Source organism: Jatropha curcas, chromosome 1 (genome assembly GCF_041381405.1).
Source record: "Jatropha curcas cultivar XTBG-Jc1 chromosome 1, XTBG_Jcur_1.0, whole genome shotgun sequence".
Taxonomy (NCBI): Eukaryota; Viridiplantae; Streptophyta; class Magnoliopsida; order Malpighiales; family Euphorbiaceae; genus Jatropha; species Jatropha curcas.
Window position 1 is genome coordinate 27086073 of NC_143151.1, and position 20834 is coordinate 27106906.

The 20834-nt window shown below is 28.1% G+C and overlaps 2 protein-coding genes across 4 annotated transcripts; one reads left to right on the forward strand and one right to left on the reverse strand.

The window, feature by feature from the left end:
- Positions 1-668: 668 nt before the first annotated feature.
- LOC105643787 (cysteine--tRNA ligase 2, cytoplasmic) lies at positions 669-7028 on the reverse strand. 2 transcript variants are annotated; one of them, XM_012228997.4, is made up of 10 exons: positions 6703-7028; positions 5838-6147; positions 5385-5448; positions 4221-4382; positions 3361-3531; positions 2996-3277; positions 2712-2837; positions 1573-1806; positions 1337-1453; positions 669-1232 (listed from the first exon to the last, which is right to left on the reverse strand). In XM_012228997.4, exons 2-10 carry the CDS (start codon positions 6005-6007, stop codon positions 960-962), a joined length of 1599 nt encoding a protein of 532 aa, XP_012084387.1. In that variant the 5' UTR covers positions 6008-6147; positions 6703-7028; the 3' UTR covers positions 669-959. The 2 variants fall into 2 exon arrangements, with proteins under 2 accessions (XP_012084387.1, XP_012084388.1); XM_012228998.3 differs by lacking the exons at positions 5385-5448; positions 6703-7028 and having other exon boundaries at positions 5838-5977.
- A 9536-nt stretch (positions 7029-16564) lies between these two features.
- A/N-INVB (Plant neutral invertase family protein) lies at positions 16565-20788 on the forward strand. Of its 2 annotated transcripts, none has more exons than XM_012228999.4 (5): positions 16565-16942; positions 17622-18053; positions 18408-18839; positions 19454-20012; positions 20369-20788. In XM_012228999.4, exons 2-5 carry the CDS (start codon positions 17655-17657, stop codon positions 20662-20664), a joined length of 1686 nt encoding a protein of 561 aa, XP_012084389.1. In that variant the 5' UTR covers positions 16565-16942; positions 17622-17654; the 3' UTR covers positions 20665-20788. The 2 variants fall into 2 exon arrangements, with proteins under 2 accessions (XP_012084389.1, XP_089579789.1); XM_089723663.1 differs by having other exon boundaries at positions 16565-16822.
- The last annotated feature ends 46 nt before the right edge of the window (positions 20789-20834 follow it).

Below are 20834 nucleotides of genomic sequence, written 5' to 3' on the forward strand. Positions count from 1 at the left end.
TAAAAAAAAAACATTTTTAATGCTAAACGGGTATTTAAATAGATTTAGGTATTTGATTAGGGAACTATAATCGGGTTTGGATATTAAAGGACGATACATTTTAAGCGGATACCCGAACTCTCGTCATCCTTTGCAAAATTATTTTTGAGGTCCCTAAGTTTTTATAAAATTCATTAGTTTATCCTTAGTGTTTAGAATTAAGTAGCTATCACAACAACTCTTAGCTATTACAAGAGCAAACAAATCAATACCAAACAGGCCTAAAGGCAGTCTAGAGAAATCACCCATGTTTGAATAATCTATATTTTGTATTTGAACAGAAGAAAAGTTCAATTTTGATTCATAAGATAGACTATCATTATCGATGCTAGGGAGATTCTCAGAAGAGGAAATACTTTCTTTTATCAATTAAGTTTTGATTGGTTTGCTAAAAAACCCCACCCCAGACAGAAATTGAAGAAAAAAAAGTTCTGAACAAATAGCGAAACCAAAAAAATTCCAGAACAAACTTTCAAAGAATACATGCTTTATAACTTATCTCTACAAAGATATCCAAGAGACTAGGTAACCCGCAATTATCCAAGAATTTCTACTACAAAAATTGAATGACAAGCATAAGGTAAGCTTTTGGTTGATCCAATACAAAATTCAGAACCAAAATCAACATATAAGCTGAAATAAACATGCATAAAACCATAGGTAAATAATCAAAGGTCAAAACCCATTAAACTGTATGAGATTACAAAATGGTTACCGACATTCCTGTATTGCATCGTCATAATTTTATGACGAATTTCATACTGTCTTGTCACAATATAATGAGTATAAATCAAAATGAGTTGTGTTAATCTCCTTGAGTTGCTGGTTTTAGCAGGCTAAAAACAGTAACAGCTATCATCTTTTGCAATTGGGGTTTCCTCTTCTACAACAAGAGGTTGGGGCCCGAAAAAGCTTATCAATCAACTAGACAGAGGTGGTGGTGATGAGTTTTGCACTTGTACAACAGATGGTGCCTCCTGTTCTGGTTCAACAGGGACACATGGTCTCCAAACTGTTTCCTTGCCCACATCCATGAGTGCAATTCCTTTTGCCGTCAATTCAGCCCTGATCTGATCACTTCTTGAAAAATCCTTGTTTTTCCTTGCCGCTGTTCTTTCCTCAATAAGAGCCACCACTTCTTGCTCCGTTAGTTCAGCCCTCTTCAATGCCTTTTCTTTTAATTGCTTCAAAACCTGTCCAGTGGAAAATGATTTCTTATTGGTATATTCCAAATTTCCAACCAAGAAAAATAAAATCATTAGGTTAAAATAATCTTTAAAAAATTTGTAAACCTTACCTCAGCGTAAGAGCAAGGAGGAAGCAGTCCGACAATGTCCAGGACTAACTTAACTTCTTTCTCTATTTCAGTAAGGGATTGAACCAATGACAACTGTTTTTGCTTTTGTTGTTTCTTCTGCAAAAGTCGAGAATGCAGGAAATGTCATTTCTCACACAAACATGGGCAGATGCACACAGAAAAAGCATAGTGAAATACACAAGGGATCTAAAAATGGGCTAGAATGTAACTTAAACCTTTAGCATGCTCAAAGAACTGTTTATGAACTTCAGTGCATCTTGGAAAGCACCAGTCAACAAATGAGACGTGCTTAAATCATCTGACATTTTAGTCTCAAACTCATCATGTAGTTTGCTGATGCATATTTTGGCATCAGCAGTAACTCCAACCACCTTGCCATTCTGCCCTGCACCCTCTTTCAGGCTTCCATCTTCAAACAATGACAAGGCCTCCTCACAATCTTGCAACGTCTACAATCATAATTGGGTTAATAATTTCCTAGAGATATGAATTTAAATGTTGTTGAAGTATGGGTACGTGAGTTTGTATGGAGTGGATAAGTTTAGGTGCCTGCATGTTCAACATGCATTTGTATCTATATCAGTAGAACTAAAGCATGGTAACATAGAATATTGTGAATGTAGCATATCAAGTGAGCAAGACCAAGCAAAATACCGACTTCATAATATGCCAATGGTTATGCATCCAGTCCTTCTTGATCACATTTTAATAGTAGAATATCACTGTTGCACTCCAAATTTATAAAACAAATAAGAGCAGGAAAGAACCATTTTCTCTATAAGATGGCCCAGGAGCCAAAGGTTCAAAGTAACTTAAATCTACTTGGTATTTTGCAGAAACTGCTATCAAAAAAAGTACTACCTTGAAAATGTTGATCAAAAGCCATTTTGTTTTGAAGAAAAATTTGCAATATTTTGGTTACAAAAACTCCAAAACAGGTAAAAATTTAGCTTTAACTGCTCTCAACATCTAGAGCAAAACTTTTCAAAGATCAAATTTAAACTTAAATGTCAAATAGGCTCTAACAAATGACATTTGCTATCCAAGTAGGCAACACATCCAACCAACAACAGGAACCTTATCTGTTCAGGCTCAGGTTCAGCTCAAGGAGATGACCACTGTAAGTCGAATAAATTCCAGGAGGAAAACTAAGCTTACAATTCCAAATCTGATGTAGCTATGTAATCCTATTTAGATACGAATTTAAACATATCCCATTTAAATACACATGCGCACATATCTTTAAGGCAATTACAAGTTAACAAAACTTAAGAGAGGGTGCTCTCATTGATTGGCTTAAAGCAGTAACAAATTTTCAACTGCAAACTTCAAAGAACAAGAAAAGGCTTTAAACCTGACAAATGTAAAAGATGGCGTCAGATGCATTTTCCAGCTGCAGAACAGTATAATTGAGGGGAGAGCGATAATGTGCACTCATCAAAAAATGTCTCAAAGCCAGTGGATGGTATCGGTCAGTAACCTGCAAGAATTCGACAAGTTAGTTTCAGGGCATGTATTTGCAGGGACTAAAATCAGACAATTAAAATTTCTGAAAAAAAAAAAAAAAACAAGAAAATCAATAAAATGAAGAATGAAAAATGAATAACAAGAAGAAGAATAATTGGATTGCAAATTTACCTGACGTATTGTGAAAAAGTTACCCAAGGACTTTGACATTTTCTCATTGTTATTAGTTACATGCCCATTATGCATCCAATGACTCACTTTGAACTCTTGGCATGCGGCAGCACTCTGCGTAAGCTCATTTTCATGATGAGGAAAAGCTAAATCACTTCCACCGCCATGGATGTCAAACTTAAAGGTCAAATAGTGAGCACTCATTGCACTGCACTCTATGTGCCATCCTGGTCTGCCAGGACCCCATGGACTCTCCCAACTAGGCTCACCAGGCTTTGCAGCCTACAACAATTAGGGAATATCTCATAAAGTATCATGTCCACGGGACTATAATTTTGGATGAAGTAACTCCGTGACGGTTTTACCTTCCATAATGCAAAATCAGCAGGATTACGTTTTCTTTCGTCAACAGCAACACGTTCACCAGCTCTAGTATTTTCAAGTTTCTGCCCAGACAGTTGACCATAATTCGGGAACGTCTCAACGGCAAAGAAAACATCTCCTTCAACAACATATGCAAAGCCATTATTTATGATCTGCAGAAAGCATTGCATTTGTTTTAACTTCAAAGGAAACAAAACTGCCCAACAAAAAACTAGAAAATGAGTACAATTAAAGAAAAAAATATGAAAGAGGTTTTTTCTTTTCTTATTTCAGTAGTATAATGGGGGGCGGGGGATAGTGCAGCTAAGTAGAAGATCAGCAATATCAATAAAGTAAAAGTTTCTTTCTACTTCATTACCCTCTTCCAAGAAAACCAAACTTTAGTGCATTATATAAGATGGAATTTGAAACAAAAAGAACTAAATGTTCAAGCTTGTACCAATCATAAAATACACTAATCATCGCCAAACAAATTACATTTTATTATGTAATAGCTACCAAACTAGAAAATTTAAATGTGGTCTCTCTATACAGAACTGAATTAGTTCTACAGATTCTCATACCCACTATATTGCAAGGGACCAAGTACGCCACTATATAACACCATCCCCAAGCTGCTCACCTCCACTTAGCAGTACGTTTGTTTATCATAAATTACTATTACGGATCGGACAGAGTATAAAAAAGATGGCTTTCAGAAAAACTTAAAATAGTTCAAAATATATATAAGGTTTATATCTTTTTTAACCATGTTAATTGACATGAAAATACATCAGAATTTCTTCTGCTGAGACTCTATACTCAAAATGCAGGAAAAAAAAAAAAAGAAAAGAAAAAAGACCTGTGTGATCATGTCCTTAATCTGTTCCATATGATCAGTCACACGAGGCTGATGTGTAGGCCGGAGGCACTGCAGACTGTCCATGTCAACAAGATATTCATCGCAAAATCTGCTGCTTAAAGATAATGGATCCTCACCAAGATCATTGGCTCGACAAATTATCTGCAAAAAAAATTGCAAAAATCATGTTGAGAAATTCATTGTTGAATCATCCTCCAAAGGGTGTGCCTGCATGTGCATGTGCGTGTGTGCCTGTGAGAGAGAGAGAGAGAGAGAGAGAGAGAGAGAGAGACAGGGATAGAGAGAAGGCTAACTTGAGGTATTGCCATTAAATTTAGCAGCCAATTGTAATATCTTTGAAGATCATGTCAACTTTATTGAAGTCAAAAAGACCACAGACTCAAATGGAGACTAATTCACGTTCACTTTTTTTCTAAGCATAGTGGTCAAAATCGCAAGTCAACTCACAATTTTACGATTTAACGAGTCAAAATCATGAAAACAAGTTAGCAGGTACATAAAATCGAATCTTAATTAAAATCGTATAAAGTTGCTTGCAAAGGTTAAAATCGTTCAACGATTTTACGATTTTACTATACTTTTTATTTTTAATAATATGTTTGTTTTATATTATTTTCTTTGTTTAAAATATTATTTTTTAAAATATGTAAATCTTACGATTTTACGATCTTATAATTCTTTTTTATCCTTCCCTCTAGCATTCTAGGTTAAAAAAGCAATTTTAATTTTCTTGTTTCTAAACCATGTCTAGAGAAACCTTACACATTCCAACTACTGATGCTTCATTTGGTCAGCCATAGTGGAATATTATATGATGTTATCAAATGCATTTCTAGTGTAAACATAACAATATGATGTAATTTCATTATATTATATTCCATTACATCTCAACAAACAAAACCTAAGTACTTTATGTGTGCAATTGATAAGTCTTAACTTGTGCAAAGCCAGAAGTTAAATGGAAAATGACCATTTCTATAAACTAAGGTATTTCAAAAATATTCACCTCATTATCAATACAACATCTATATCAGATTTAACAAACTGATTTCAGCTAATAAAATAAAGGAAAAGAGTAAAGAAATTATTTTAATGGATACAATTTAGAATCACAGAGTCACAGCATGCTAATCAAATTCTCACCTTATCATCAATATCAGTAAAATTTCGAACATAAGTAACTTCATAACCCAAGTGCTGTAGATATCTGCAGAATTTCATTCATGTGAAACAATGGCATCAAGGACACTATATAAGCGCACATTCAACATCTGATTGTAAATCATTTATGATGGAAATAATTGATTAATTTCATTTTCATGTTTGTTCTAAACCATACCCTTTTATAACTGTAAGTCAAATTGTAGAGGAAAATTAATTTAAGCAAAACAAGTTTCTTTCTCACTATACTAACAACATTGTCCTGAATCATCAATACAATTCCATTAACAACAATATCAGATTATTAGCTAGTAAACCTTCATAATCAAAATATATAAGTACATAATCAATTCACTCAAAAAAATATACATTAATTTGAATCCGCATAACAATGGATACACACATAATTGAACGGTGTATGCTTTTGTTATGTACCTGAAAAGGATATCGAAGACAACAGCTGCGCGTGCATGACCAATATGGCTAAAATCATAGGCAGTGACACCACAGACGTACATTCCAACCTTGCCGGGGATTAAAGGCTTAAATTCCTCCAAATTTTTAGTCAATGTGTTGTATACTTTGAAATCGACCTTCTTCTCCATTTCAATCAATGAACCTATCTATTGTAGTCTATTTATATATCTATATCTATTACCCGAACCAGTCCGAACTCAATTAGAGTTACCAGAGCACCACCCAAATCCGATTAACTACCCGTTAATTAAACAAAAACAAATATACCCTGCAAGAATCAAACAATTCAACAGGTAAATCATCCTTCTTAGTTCAATCAATAATGAATGAGAGATGCTTTTAACAGGTTAAAAACAAATAGGACGAGAACTGCAGGCCAAGCACATATTTTGCAGGTTTCTAAAACCATCCAAAAGTGGTTTTATTATTCTTCTTCACAAACATTTTGGAAAACAAGCACTGGAAATTCGCAGTGAAAATAATTCGGAAGTAATAAATTACTTTTATACATGGATGGCCCTATTCTTATAATTTGCATATAAATCTATATTGAAATAAATAAAGAAGCAGCTCTGAAAGCCAATGATAACCAGGAATGGAAGGAAATGACCGCAACAACAACATATTTGATAGAATAATCTAAATTTATCCCCATTGAAAAGTAACTAATCAACATAAATGGCAAAGAGGACTTATAGAAGCCAGAAACAAAAATTTACAAGCAATCAGATTTAAATTCTAACGTAACACACACTACATAATCGAAAAAAAATGTCGAAGTAAGATATAATGAGTTAACACATAAAAAAAAAAAAAATCAAACCTTTTTCTATCGAAATTGAGATTGAAAAAAATGTAGTTTCTTTGATTTTGCAGCTATTTGTATATAATCTGGAGAGAGTGATGGGCTACTGTTGATAGTAGTTAAAGAAAAAATATGTAATATACAATTTATTTTCATATCAAGACTAAATCAAAAGAAAATAAAAAATTGAGAGAACAGAGATAGCGGATAGGGTTTCAGAGTTCTGCTCGATGAGTAGGTATTTCAGATAGAACAGGGATGGCAGCTAGGGTTTCAGACAGAAGCGAAAGAGACGAAGAAGAAGAAGAGACGGTTGAGGAGGGCCAAGTGAATTTACACTTTTTTTTTAATGAAAATAAAGCAAAAATAAAAATGAGTAAAAAAAAGGAAATTAAATCAAATTTTTAATTAAAAAATACAGTAAAATCTATATATATATATAAACAGAGCAGTTTGCATTATATAGAAGTCAAGTATAAGTCAAATATGAAGAGAATAATTATTTAGCTTAGTTGTAGGAAGATAAGGTGTAATAATAGCGATCGTAATAATATAAGGTTTTATATTTTTAAATAATGTCTTTATCATGATAATATCTATTAGTTATATTTCATCAAAATAATGCATTAAATTAAATTAAAACACAAATAATCTAAGCCATAAAATATGAAATACTTAGTTTTTTATTTTAATAATTATCTTAGTGTATGGAATAGTCTTATATATCAAGAGTTAAGCTGCATGGATACGAAATACGAGATACGAAACTTATAGGATATATGATAATAAATAATAAATTCTTAATTTTATATTTTCATATAATTAGTTTAAATTAAAATACATATAACCCAAATTATAAAATAAAAAATATTAATGTCTTATTTTAATAATTGCCTTGATGTATGGGATAGTCTTATATACTAGAAGCTAAGTAACACAGACACGGGAGACGAGATACAAAAACGTACGAGATATGATAATAAATAAATTATCATTTATAATAAACAATAAACATAAAATAAAAAATACTTAATTTTTTATTTCATATAATTAGTTAAATTCTCAAAATTATTATCACTATTTTGAAAAATCTATATTTATTTATATAATATGTAAAAAGGACACAAAATACGAGAACGTATAAAATACGATAATAAATAAACAATCATTTATAATAATTAATAAATATAAATAAAAATATTTAATTTCTTATTTCAATATAATTAGTTAAATTCTCAAAATTATTATCACTATTTTGAAAAATCTATATCTATATAATATATAAAAGCAGAATAGTTTATTTTACATGGAAACCAAGTGTAACTAGTACAATTTGCCACTTGACATTATTTTAGATTATAAAATGACGGAGGTTAGAAATCACAAATTTAACACAATTGCAACGATTGTAAAAATATCAATTGTTTAAAAAAATAATCAATACAATACTATCAAATAAACAATATCTAAACAATTTAAAAAATATAAACTGGAACGTACGGGATAAGCCAATTTTTAAAAAAGTAGGACATCGTCACACTATACGAAATAGGTAGTACATTAATATTTCAAATAAATAAGCAATAAGTTATAAATATTAAATAAAAATAGTAATTTCTTATTTCAATGACGCAAAAAAATATTTAAAATACTTCATTTTTTATTGGTAATGAAAAAACTTGGTTAATTAGCTTGATGTATATAGTAGTCTTATATACAAAGAGCTGAGTTGCACATAAACGAGACACGAGATATAAAACGTATGAAACACGATAATTTTTAAAATACACTACACTAAATATAAATAATACATTAATATTTCAAACAAATAAATAATCATTTATAATAAATAAAAAATAAAAAATACTAAATTTCTTATTTCAATGACACAAAAGCAAATAAAAAAAATACTTCATTTTTATTGGTAATAAAAAAATCTTAGTTGATTAGCTTGATGTATGGAGTAGTCTCATATTCCAATAATTAGGTTGCACAAATACATGACACGAGATATGATAATTTTTAAAAAATGTAGGACATCCACACGCTTAAGACACAGCACACTAAAAAGTAATACATTAATATTTCAAATAAATAAACAATCATTTATAATAAATTATAAACGCAAAATAAAAAAATTAATTTCTTATTTTAATGACATAAAAAACAAATTAAAAAAACACTTCATTTTTTATTGGTAATAAACAAACATTTGTTGATTAGCTTGGTGTATATAGTAGTCTCATATACCAAGAGCTAGGTTGCACGAACATCAGACACGAAATACGAAAACGTACGGATACGACAAATTTTAAAAAATGGACATTCATACAATTAGAACACACTAGTCTAAATAAGTAATACATTAATATTTCAAATAAATAAATAATTATTTATAATAAATCATAAAATTAAAATTAAAAAATACTTAATTTATTATTTCAATATAATTATTTAAATTCTCAAAATTATTACCACTATTGAAAAATATATTAATAATGTGTATGCATCTTTTTATGTAGGTCATACCATACACGGCTTTTACTATTGCATATCTTATGAAAAGTTTCGCATGATACTTAAAAAGACATATCTTAGCATCGCAATTTTTCAGCATATCTCAATGAAATACAATTTATCATTTTATTTTATAATTTTACTATTTTTTAATATTGTTATAAAATATTATTTCATCTTTTAATATTATCTTGCGCATCGTACAGAATATAAGGGAAAAAGGCAATTATATTTTCAAATAATATCATATATGAGGAAAAAAACTAAATTAATATTAATAAGTAAAAATTATTTTATTTGGAAATAAGAAAGAAATATGAAGGAAAAGAATTCTGATAATTTTCACTTCAAAATAGAAGGAAAATAAAAAGCTATAAAAATAAATTTGTAGAGAAAAATTAATTTTATTTTTCTTTTTATATAAAAAAATAAGTAAGAAAATTTTTTCCGAAAAAAAATTTAGTCCATTCTTATAAAAAAAGATATAAAAATAAATAAAAAACATTTCATTACGAAACGTACGTGATACAATAATTTTTTAAAAAATAGGAGATCCACACGCTTAGAATATACTACACTAAATAAGTATAATACATTAATATTTCAAATAAATAAACAATCATTTATAATAAATCATAAACATAAAATATAAAAAAAACTTAATTTCTTATTTCAATATAATTAGTTAAATTCTCAAAATTATTATAACTATTGAAAAATACATTAATAGTGTGTGTGCATTTTTATGCGGATCATACTATGGGTGTCAAAATAGATCACGACACGCGAACACGATTCGTCTAACACGCAAAATAAATGGGTTAGGGTTGAAGTTATACGAGTTCGTGTCATAAACGAGTTACCCATTTATGACACGAATATAAATGTGTTGTGTCGAGGGTTGACATGTGGGTTAGGCAAGTGACCTGTTTATTTAAAAATAAAAGAGTAATTTTAGTGTTAGATATAAATACTCCAATTAAAATCTATTTAAATTTTATTCTTGTATTACTTTTTTATTTTAATTATGAATCTTAAAAAATTTATGCATTTTACGTGTAAAAATTTATTTTTAAATATCATTTGAGTTAAATAGGTTAAAAATAAAAACATACTATAAGAATGTTAAGTGGATCGTATATAGGTTGTATAATAAAATAATTATAGATGGTGAAAAAATTATTATTAATTATAAAATTAGACTTTAATTTTTTTTTATTTTTATTTTTTTTTGTAAATGATAAGGTTAAACTTTTAATTGGCATTGATTTCTTTAAAAAAACTAAATAATATGTTCTATATTTTTTTTTTTTGAGAAAAATGATCCTACGTTTTTGAATGTTGATTTGAGTTCATGAAAAACTTAGATATAGATAAATAGATATAAATTAAAAAAAATCAAAATTTTAAAAAAGATATATATATATATGTGTGTGTGAAATGATATTTTTTATTTTTTATTTTTGCATTTTAAAGTTTATTTTAAAATTAAAACAATAATCAATTTTTTGAAATAATTAATGCCGTAAATAATCAATAATTGAATGTTCAATTAGAATAATATATTAAAATAATAATATTCTTAAAGTTCAATACTGTATGTTTTTTAATCAATTAATAAAAAAGTATTAAAAAATTATAATTTATCAATTAGTAAAAACTCAAGTTATTTAATAAACTCAAACTATTATTAATTATCTAATGACTAAGGATATTATAGAATTTATAAACTTTCACTAAATTCTTACAGGTAATCCCATTATTCTCCCCTCGTTCCCACTTTTATATATAATACTAGCCTTTTTTTATAACGTGCGTTACATGTTGATTAGGCTCATTATATATTAAAATTTTAAACTATTTTAATTTTTTTATCTATATAATATTAAAGCATAAATTTTTATTCAGATTAAAATAGATACAATTGGTTAATTTATATTAAATTTTGTCATACAAGCTACTTGTAATGCTACTTCTTATGTACTTAATTTATTTTTATATAATGAAAGTTGGTTTCAAAATAAACTTTAACCTCGTTCATAAACTTAATCCTTTATTCTTTAATTTATAAATGCAAATTCTTAAAATCCTAATAGGTACCCAAAAAGAAAATTCAGTCATCACTCAATCTCAACCAGTGCATTAGAAAAAAGAATATATTCACATACAAACAAATTTTTGAAACTTTAAAAGGTAATCCAAAACAGAAATATATAATTCTAGTTTTTTTAAGTTTCGTAAACACTATTTTCTTTTAAGTCAAATAAATTTAAAATATAAGAGAAAAAATATTTAAAAAATTAAAAATACTTAATCATCAAGGGATATGTAAATATCTTACTAAATTTAAGTGATAGTAGTTAAAAACTAATTCAGTAATAAAAAAGAAAATTAAAAATTAAAAATTAATATTAAAAATAAAACTCTTTTCAGAACTCAACATATAATAAGAAACAAATTATATTAAAAAATTATGAATTTGAATTTCAAAAATCAACCTAATCTTCAACTGTAAAGACCATAATTTAATGAAATTTAATGTTGATGGACAAAACAAATCATGTTAGGATCCAATATTAATCCATTAATGAATTTATTCAAATATTTTGTTTCTCTATTGTTCGAAGTTGTAAATTTAAAATAAATAAATAAGTTAATTAATTACTGAAAAATATTGTATAAAAGAAATGTTCTATCTTTTCCAAATAAACTTTTAATTTTTCCTACAATCATACAAAAAAAAAAACTTTTTTCTTTTTTTATATTTCCCCTAAATACAATATTATACGTGTTCTATTTGAAAATTTATTTTTTCAAAAATATATCCAATCAAATTATATAAATATAAAGGAAAAAATGCTTTTTTTCTCTTTTTATCTCTCTCCTAAATAAGATATTTTAAATTATAATTAAAATAAAATTATTTTAAAAATAAAATATAAAAATTTTCAAATGTCTCCTTATATATATATATATTAAAAAATAAATTTTAAAAAGATAAAACTTAAAATTTTGAAATTCTTAATTATCTATGTGTATTTATTTAAAAAAATAATTTTTATAAATTATATTCAATCAGCTAAATAAAGTGTAATTTTTTAATTGACTATCACTAAGGCTACTTTAGGATATTCCGAATTTTATTAATTAGCTATGGATTGTTTGTAGTTTAATTATAACATTAACATTATTTTTCTTATTTTTGCACGAAGAAATGTTGACATCGCCCAAAAAAAAATTATTGTGCGAAAAAAAAAATATATAATATAAGAGTAAATTCGTGAATAATAAACAACAGTATGAACCTGCTGACTGTGATTTGAAGAAAAGCGAATAGTATGGATGATTTTTTGCTATATTAATATTTTTCACATAGTGCATAATCATTATGTTATCTAAACCTAATTGGAAAATTTTATATTAATTAAAATTTTAAGATTAATTATAAATTGAAAATATTTTAATTAATATAATAAGAATATTTAGAAATCGACTCTTTATTAATTTGTAGAAGATATTAGTTTTCTGTTTTGAAAAAAAAGTTTATATAATCAAATGTTTTAATTTTCTTAACATCCTCTTGAATTGTACCATCAAAAAAAAATTTTGTTGTACCAACAGAAATTGAAATTATAAAAAGAAATATGTACTCTTAAAAATATTTAGTATAATATTATAACCTTAACGTTACTTTTCTTATGTATTGCTATGTAGGTTATGATTACAACACATAATTACAATATAGGTTATAGTTAATCTCAATGTTTCAGCCCTTTCTTGTTTATACAGTTCTATGGATTATTTTTCTTACTTTGGAATTATAACTACGGATTGTTGCTTGAATTAACTATAAAATCAAAAAAAAAAACATTTTATACAACTATTAATTTAATCGGCAACTCTCATATATTCAAAATTACTTTAATTAAGAATTTCTTTTATACCAATAGAATTTTCATTAAAATATGAAATAATTTTCAAATAAAAAAATATATTAAGAAAATTTTTTAGCAATCAAATTATAGGATAATTTTATATTTAGATTAAACTTCCTCATAAAATTTAGATTCAAATAGGAAATTAACATAAACAATTAAAATTAAATTACTTTTATTTTTTCAATTAATAAAATTACTGATAAAATGTAATTTTCTAATTGACTATAACTAAAGTTGTTTTAGCACATTCTAAATTTTATTAAGGGCATTATAGAAAATCTCATTATTTCCCTCCTATTCCACGTTTTTATATAGTATAAATAGATATAGATATAGATATAGACTAATTTTCTCGAATATGCATTTATACTTGTCGATTTTTACACGTTTTAAGTAAATATAATTTGATTTTTATATTTATTTTATTAATTTTTATTATAATTTATAATATTACAAACAATTTATATTACCAAAAATCTAAGAGAATTCGTAAAATAGAAAATTAATGTTTTATGAAATAATAAAGTGAAAACTTCAACAATCGAAAAACTTGTTAACCAAATAACTTATTTATATTAATAAAATATTAGAACTAATAGTATAACTTGCAGCAAAAAAGATTAACCAGAGAAATTAAAATATAAATTTAAAATTTATTTTTAAAAAGAAAACAAGACAACAATTTGGAAAAAAAAAGCAGGACAAGAATTTTCGGAATATATTGTCTTTTTTTTTTTATTTTTAGTTTTCTGTTTCCAATCTGCGGTCCCTTATTCTTAAATTTTTGTGATTCAATATATTTTTTTAATATAATATATTAAGATTTCATATAATTATAAATTAATATAATTTTAATATAAAATAATTCCATTTCAGAAAAAATGTATAAAATAATTCAATATCCGTTTTGGATTCATCCGCGTGGCTCATGAAAAAATTTCTGCAAGCTTGCTGGTACGGCTTATTATGGGTCTTGGGCATATTAATCGCATTCAAATTATAATACCGGTCCAGTCCAAAACAACAGGTCATGACACTTATTTTTTTCTCAACTTTTACTTTAAGATCATCTTATTATAATTTTTTGCTAGAAATTTTTACAGTAAGGACAGCAGTGTAATTCAGACGGCATGAAATAGAATGAAATCTTTCTAATTCCATTACAAAATATTTTGAAATTTAAATTTATATTCTATTCCATTTCAAATTTTTTTGGAATTTAAAATTTTATTTCATACCATTTCTTTAAAATTCGGTTTGAAATTCGGTAGTTTTAAATTTCTTAATCATAAAAATAAATCTATATATTATGACATTTTTTAATATGTAAATTTTAAATAAGGAATAGTCATCATATTTTTATATACATGCTAAAAAGACATAATTAAATTTTAAAAATAATAAATTAATATAACATGTAACTAAAAATCAACAAATTTAATCTTAGATAGTACATATACTTCACCATTAATATTTAATAATTCAGTTTATAATAATTTAATAATTAATAATAATATTATCATTATTATTATTAATTAACAACTTAATAATTAATAATAATCCATCAAAAAGTAAATCCACAAAAAATAAATATTATCGATCTAAGCATACTAATTAGGGTTAGGGTTAAAATATTTTATTAAACTACATAATTTTAAAATTAAATAGAAGTTTTCTTAAAAAAATTATAAAAATTAAAAATATTTTATTATAATCTTTAATTTAATATTTTATTTTAAAATATATAATTACACACGAAAGAATAATAAAATAAAAATTCGGTATATGGATTGGAATATGAAATTTTATTGTTTGTTTTCATTCCATATTCCATATACTAATATCTTACAAAATACATTCCGTTTTAAATTTTGTATTTTAAAAATTTAATTCCAAATTCATATTTGGTTTGGAATTTCAATTTAAATTGGATATTCGGATTCAAGTTACACTCCTACGTATGGGTATGATTATAACAATAAAAGTTACAATTCTAAAAAATAATAATAATAAAAGTTACATTATTAATTTGATAATAAAATAAAAAAAAAAGTTTGAAAACTGATTATAAAATTAAAAAGATATTAAGATTTATCAGTTCAAAATAATAATTTTAATTCCAATTCAAATTATCCTATCATTTAAAACATCATTATATCCTCTCGACTTTTTAATAATTTAGATGATTTATAATATTATATTATAATAAAAAAAATATAAAGAATCAAATAATATATGTACAATCAGTATGAACATAATTCAATGCATGTTTTAAACAAAAACTAATTTATATATATATAAATAACATCGTGTCATTAGACGTGGTTTTATTAGACTTTTCAATTAGGTAATAAGAAAAAATGTGTTAAACGTATTATGAATACTAATAATGTATGGGGCAAGTGTTTGAATATTGTCCCTGAAAAATTCTGACATCACAGCAGCGAGTTGGCGCCAAAAGGCCAAGTAATAAAGTATTTGGATCTGTTGTAGGCAGGTTACACGTGCACATACAAACATCTTTCACTGAACTGAAAAGATGCCTTTCCTCTTCCATTAGTGACCGACTGTTATGGCTTCTTCTGGGTCCAAGTCCCTATGCACTCTCCCATCTGCCACAAATGCAGCAACCCACTTTTCGACCGTTCAAAATCGCCATCTTATTCTTGATTTTGAATAAGAGAATCTGTTTTCATTATTATATACATTATATATTTTATGCTCTGTTTTCATGCTCTAGAAAAATACACGAATGGACTAATGAAACACGAACGATGAAGCAACCGCGACTAAGATTAGAATAAAAGGGGTAATTAGAGAATCAAATGATTAAATAATTTGAAAAAGACAATGAAAATCGAGAAAAAAACTTTTGAAATGGAAAATTGAAAATAACATTACGAAGAAATGTCTAAATTGATTGAGATTATGTATTTGAAAGATTAAAGGCAAAATCGAGAGAGAAGCAACAACAATTATATATTTCAAGTAATAACGATAAGTTATATTTAATATTGTAGTATTAATTGGGCCATGTGTCGTAGTATTTTTTTGGCATTATAAATATTGTCGCGACTCGAAAATCTCTATATATTTCATCTATATTTGTCGACTGGTAAATGGAGCTCGTCCAATGATTCAAAGCATATAAAAATTTTTTATGTATTATATTAACTTTTTTTAAATTAGATTAAAAATAATTTATTCCATTTACAAAATTTATTTTAGTAATGATTTTTGCATTGATTGCAGAATGATAGAGTTGGGGTGCTGATCATAGTTTCTTCTATGTTTGTGAGAATGGCCATTTTTAAAAAATATATAAAAAAAAGTTATTTTTTTTATTTGAAAAAGAGAAGAAAAATAACAATTTGTTTACCCATATTAGACCAACTAGAGCAATGCCATTGCACCTAAAACCCCACAGCCCACACGTTGGTCTCATCTACTAAAAAACGGAAGAAACATGCATAATCATAAATCTTATTGCACTTTATAAAATATCATCAACATCAATCATCAATCATTTGTTTATACGGTCAGTTTCAATTATCATATATCAACAACATCAAACACAAAACCTATCAGTCACCACTTACCACCACAAATACATACTCATGATTTGCCTATCTGTACCCCCACAACGGCATCAGCAACCGTCCGTACAACAAACATATATCCAGGTGACAAAAGAAAAAAATTCACCCTTCAGTCTCCCTCTATCTCTGTCTAACCGTTAGTGTGACGATGATGATGATGATGAACACCCATCTGGGTCCACCTTCATTCTTCACTTTGTTTTAGTAAGCTTGAGCTCGTTTTCTTTTTTTCCTCTCTTCTTGCCTTTTATTCGGAATTTGGATCCTTCCTTCCATTAAAAAGCTGCTTTTAGAGGCTAATAAAGCCGCTGATCTTAGATTGGAATGTGTTTTTATTAAGTTATATAACCACATTTTAAAAATGGAACATTAATATGTCGTTTTTAAATGTTTATATTCTTATATAATGCTTTAGATCTTATAAATTCGTTGTTTTTGCTTTGTTTTTTTCCTGATTTTCATAAATTTCTGAAAAAAAACAAAAAATTGAAAATTTTCCAAAATTCTTGTTTTTTTAAATGTTTTAATTTCTGAAAAAGTCAAAAAAATGAAATTTGTCCAAAATTCTTGTTCTTTAAATGTTTTTAATGATCTTTGGTATATTTATTATTAATGAAAAATATTTGAAAAAAGAAATTGCTTATTTCTTAGTTTCAAGTTTGAATCTTGTTGCTTCCAGTTGCGGGTTACAGATTTTTTTTTAGGTTATTCTGTTGCATCCAAATTTTTATATTGAAGTGAAATTTAAACAAAATTCTTGTTCTTTTAATGTTTCATGATCTGGGTAATACAATACCATGGCTTTCTGTTTCTTTGATGAAAAAATTTGCAGATAAAGAATAGAGAAGCGTTTCTTTCTTAGATTAAAGTTTGAATCTTGCAGGTTATAAAAGCCATATAGTTGAAAAGCTAAGAGATGGCAGGTTTTAGTGTAGATTTGTCTAGAAATGGTAACCCAACTGAAATTGAAGAATGGGATTTCTCAAAGTTATTAGAAAGACCAAGGCCATTGAATATTGATAGGCAAAGATCACTTGATGAAAGATCTATCAATGACCTGTCAATTGGTGTTTCTCCTCGCTTAACAACAAGAATTGATAGCACTGCTAGGTTAGTAGACCATGTTGATTCTTCGTATTCCCCTGGTAGAAGGTCAGGGTTTAATTCTCCTAGGTCTGATGCTGGGTTTGAGACCCATCCTACTGTGGCTGAAGCTTGGGAAGCTTTAAGAAGATCATTGGTTTATTTTCGAGGTCAACCGGTTGGGACTATTGCTGCTTTGGACAATTCTGAAGAGAAACTTAATTATGATCAGGTTAGATTTTCCTATATTTTCTGTTTCCGTTACGTTATTTGAGATTTGTAAATTCTTTGTTAATTGTGTTTAGGAGAAAATAGTTCTTAATTTTGGGAAATTTAGTTTGTTTGAAAATTTTGTTTTTGTTTAATTGTATATTCTCCCATTAGTTTGCAAAGATTTTCTCAACATCCCATCTTGAAAGTAAAACTTATGATCCTACAATCTTGAGCATAATTCTATATGCTTAACGGATTTTCTGCTTTTTAAACTTTTTACTGCCTTTGCAGCGTTTATATCTTCAAGCAATAATGGTGTTTCAATGGACAGAATTCGCTTTAACAGATTTGTGTTGGTTTTTTGTTTGCCTAGGTGTTTGTGAGAGACTTTATCCCAAGTGCAATGGCATTTTTGATGAATGGAGAACCTGAAATAGTCAGGAATTTCATTTTGAAGACTCTTCGCCTTCAGTCGTGGGAGAAAAAGATTGACAGATTCCAATTAGGAGAAGGAGTAATGCCTGCTAGTTTTAAAGTACTCCATGATCCAGTGAGAAACAATGAGACTTTGATGGCAGATTTCGGAGAGAGTGCAATTGGAAGAGTTGCCCCTGTTGACTCTGGATTTTGGTGGATTATATTGCTCCGAGCATACACTAAGTCTACGGGCGATATCTCATTAGCTGAATTGCCAGAATGTCAGAAGGGTATGCGCCTAATTTTGAGTTTATGCCTTTCAGAGGGCTTTGACACATTCCCAACTCTTCTTTGTGCTGATGGATGCTGCATGATTGATCGTAGGATGGTAAGTTTCTGGCAGTTAGTGTTCAATTTTGCATTTCATAACTTGTAGCTTATTAATTAGGTGGTTAAAAAGCCTAAAGGCAACCGAGTGGCATTGCAGTGCCAAGCTTTTGTATTAAAGAAGTGAAAACTTTATTAGATCGAACAACCCTGCGCAGTCTTCTTCTCTTGCATAACTTACATCTTTGAACTAAAAATGCATTACTCACATTACATTTTATTGCAGCTTATTAAACAAATATTGTTGTTCTAACTGAAGTGAAGGAATAAGGGTTACATGTGCTATGAAAAGTAAGTGGGATTAGAATTCAGCTACTTAGTTGAGTAGTATGATTATGCTCTTATTGGGTTTCGCCTGAATTGGACTCAAAATCTAAGAATTTCTTCTCCTATGTACTTGACTATCTTTTTCCTTTTTAGGCTACTATGACTTCATCAATCATTTTAGAGTAATAATATCATGATATTCTTTATTGATCTAATGATCATTATGAATTTGAAATCAGCGCTGTTAGATCTATATCAGAATCATAAGTGAAGCTTATTGTTAAACATATTCTTCTCTTATCTTTGAGTTAGGCTATTTATCTCATCTTTGGGTATTTACCTCATCAGGGTGTTTATGGGTATCCAATTGAAATTCAAACACTTTTTTTCTGGGCCTTAAGATGTGCTATGCTCTTGCTAAAGCAAGATGATGAGGGGAAAGAGTTCGTGGAACGAATTGTGAAACGTCTACATGCCTTAAGCTTTCACTTGAGGAGTTATTATTGGATCGACTTGAAGCAGCTTAATGATATATATCGGTATAAAACAGAGGAATACTCGCATACTGCAGTTAACAAGTTTAATGTAATACCCGATTCTCTTCCAGAATGGATTTTTGATTTTATGCCAACTCGTGGGGGTTACTTTATTGGCAATGTTAGTCCTGCAAGAATGGACTTTCGTTGGTTTTGTTTAGGTAATTGTGTTGCAATTCTTTCATCCTTGGCAACCCCTGAACAATCTATGGCAATCATGGATCTCATAGAATCGCGGTGGGAAGAGTTGGTCGGAGAAATGCCACTCAAGGTATGCTATCCAGCCATAGAGAGCCATGAATGGCGAATTACAACTGGATGTGATCCCAAAAACACCAGATGGAGTTATCACAATGGAGGATCTTGGCCAGGTATGCCTTCATTTCTTGATCAGCTTACTCTATAATCTAAAGACTAAAGAAATTATTGAGTAGGACATAGTCACATACTCCATCATGTGGGACCTGCTATGAGGCTGACTTGATCTGTAATTAGGAGGGAACATACTCCTGTCCTACCTAATAATTTCTTCTGTGATCCATATGAAATTCGATAAAGTTTGATTTAATTAATGTTTCATTCTATAAAGTAGAGTTTGTATGAACGAAATGAACGTTTCTTTCACACAAAAAATAAAAACATAAAATTCTAAATGAAGATTGATTTGGATCAATATATTATTAGTGGTGGCTTTGGAGATATGTTTTAACTAGTGCATTGGGTGCAGTTCTTCTATGGCTTCTCACAGCTGCATGTATCAAGACTGGACGCCCCCAAATTGCGAGGAATGCCATTGAACTTGCAGAATCTAGACTGCAGAAAGATAATTGGCCTGAATACTATGATGGGAAACTCGGGCGATACATCGGAAAGCAGGCACGCAAAAATCAAACCTGGTCTATTGCAGGTTATTTAGTAGCAAAAATGATGCTGGAAGACCCCTCCCATGTGGGTATGGTGTCACTTGAGGAAGATAAACAAATGAAGCCTCTTATAAGAAGATCAAATTCTTGGACTTTCTAAGTTAATGATAATTGTCTAGAATTGCCGTCTGCATTTACCTGTTTTAGCTTTATATATGTACGTTAACCTGATGCCTTATCCTTCAGGTTTTGCAGCAGTTAAAGTTCATCATGCCTTCTGCCCATATTCGATCAATTGCTTTGCTAGTTTATTCTTTTTTTCCAAAACAA

Coding starts and splice junctions, on each gene's coding strand:
- LOC105643787 (XM_012228997.4), bottom strand. CDS start 6,007: ATGGAGAAGAAGGTCGATTTCAAAGTATACAACACATTGACTAAAAAT. Junction 1,807..2,711: donor CCATCTTTTACATTTGTCAG/GTTTAAAGCCTT, acceptor TTATGATTGTAG/ACGTTGCAAGATTGTGAGGA. Junction 1,454..1,572: donor GTTCTTTGAGCATGCTAAAG/GTTTAAGTTACA, acceptor CGACTTTTGCAG/AAGAAACAACAAAAGCAAAA.
- A/N-INVB (XM_012228999.4), top strand. CDS start 17,655: ATGGCAGGTTTTAGTGTAGATTTGTCTAGAAATGGTAACCCAACTGAA. Junction 18,054..18,407: donor AGAAACTTAATTATGATCAG/GTTAGATTTTCC, acceptor TTGTTTGCCTAG/GTGTTTGTGAGAGACTTTAT. Junction 20,013..20,368: donor CAATGGAGGATCTTGGCCAG/GTATGCCTTCAT, acceptor CATTGGGTGCAG/TTCTTCTATGGCTTCTCACA.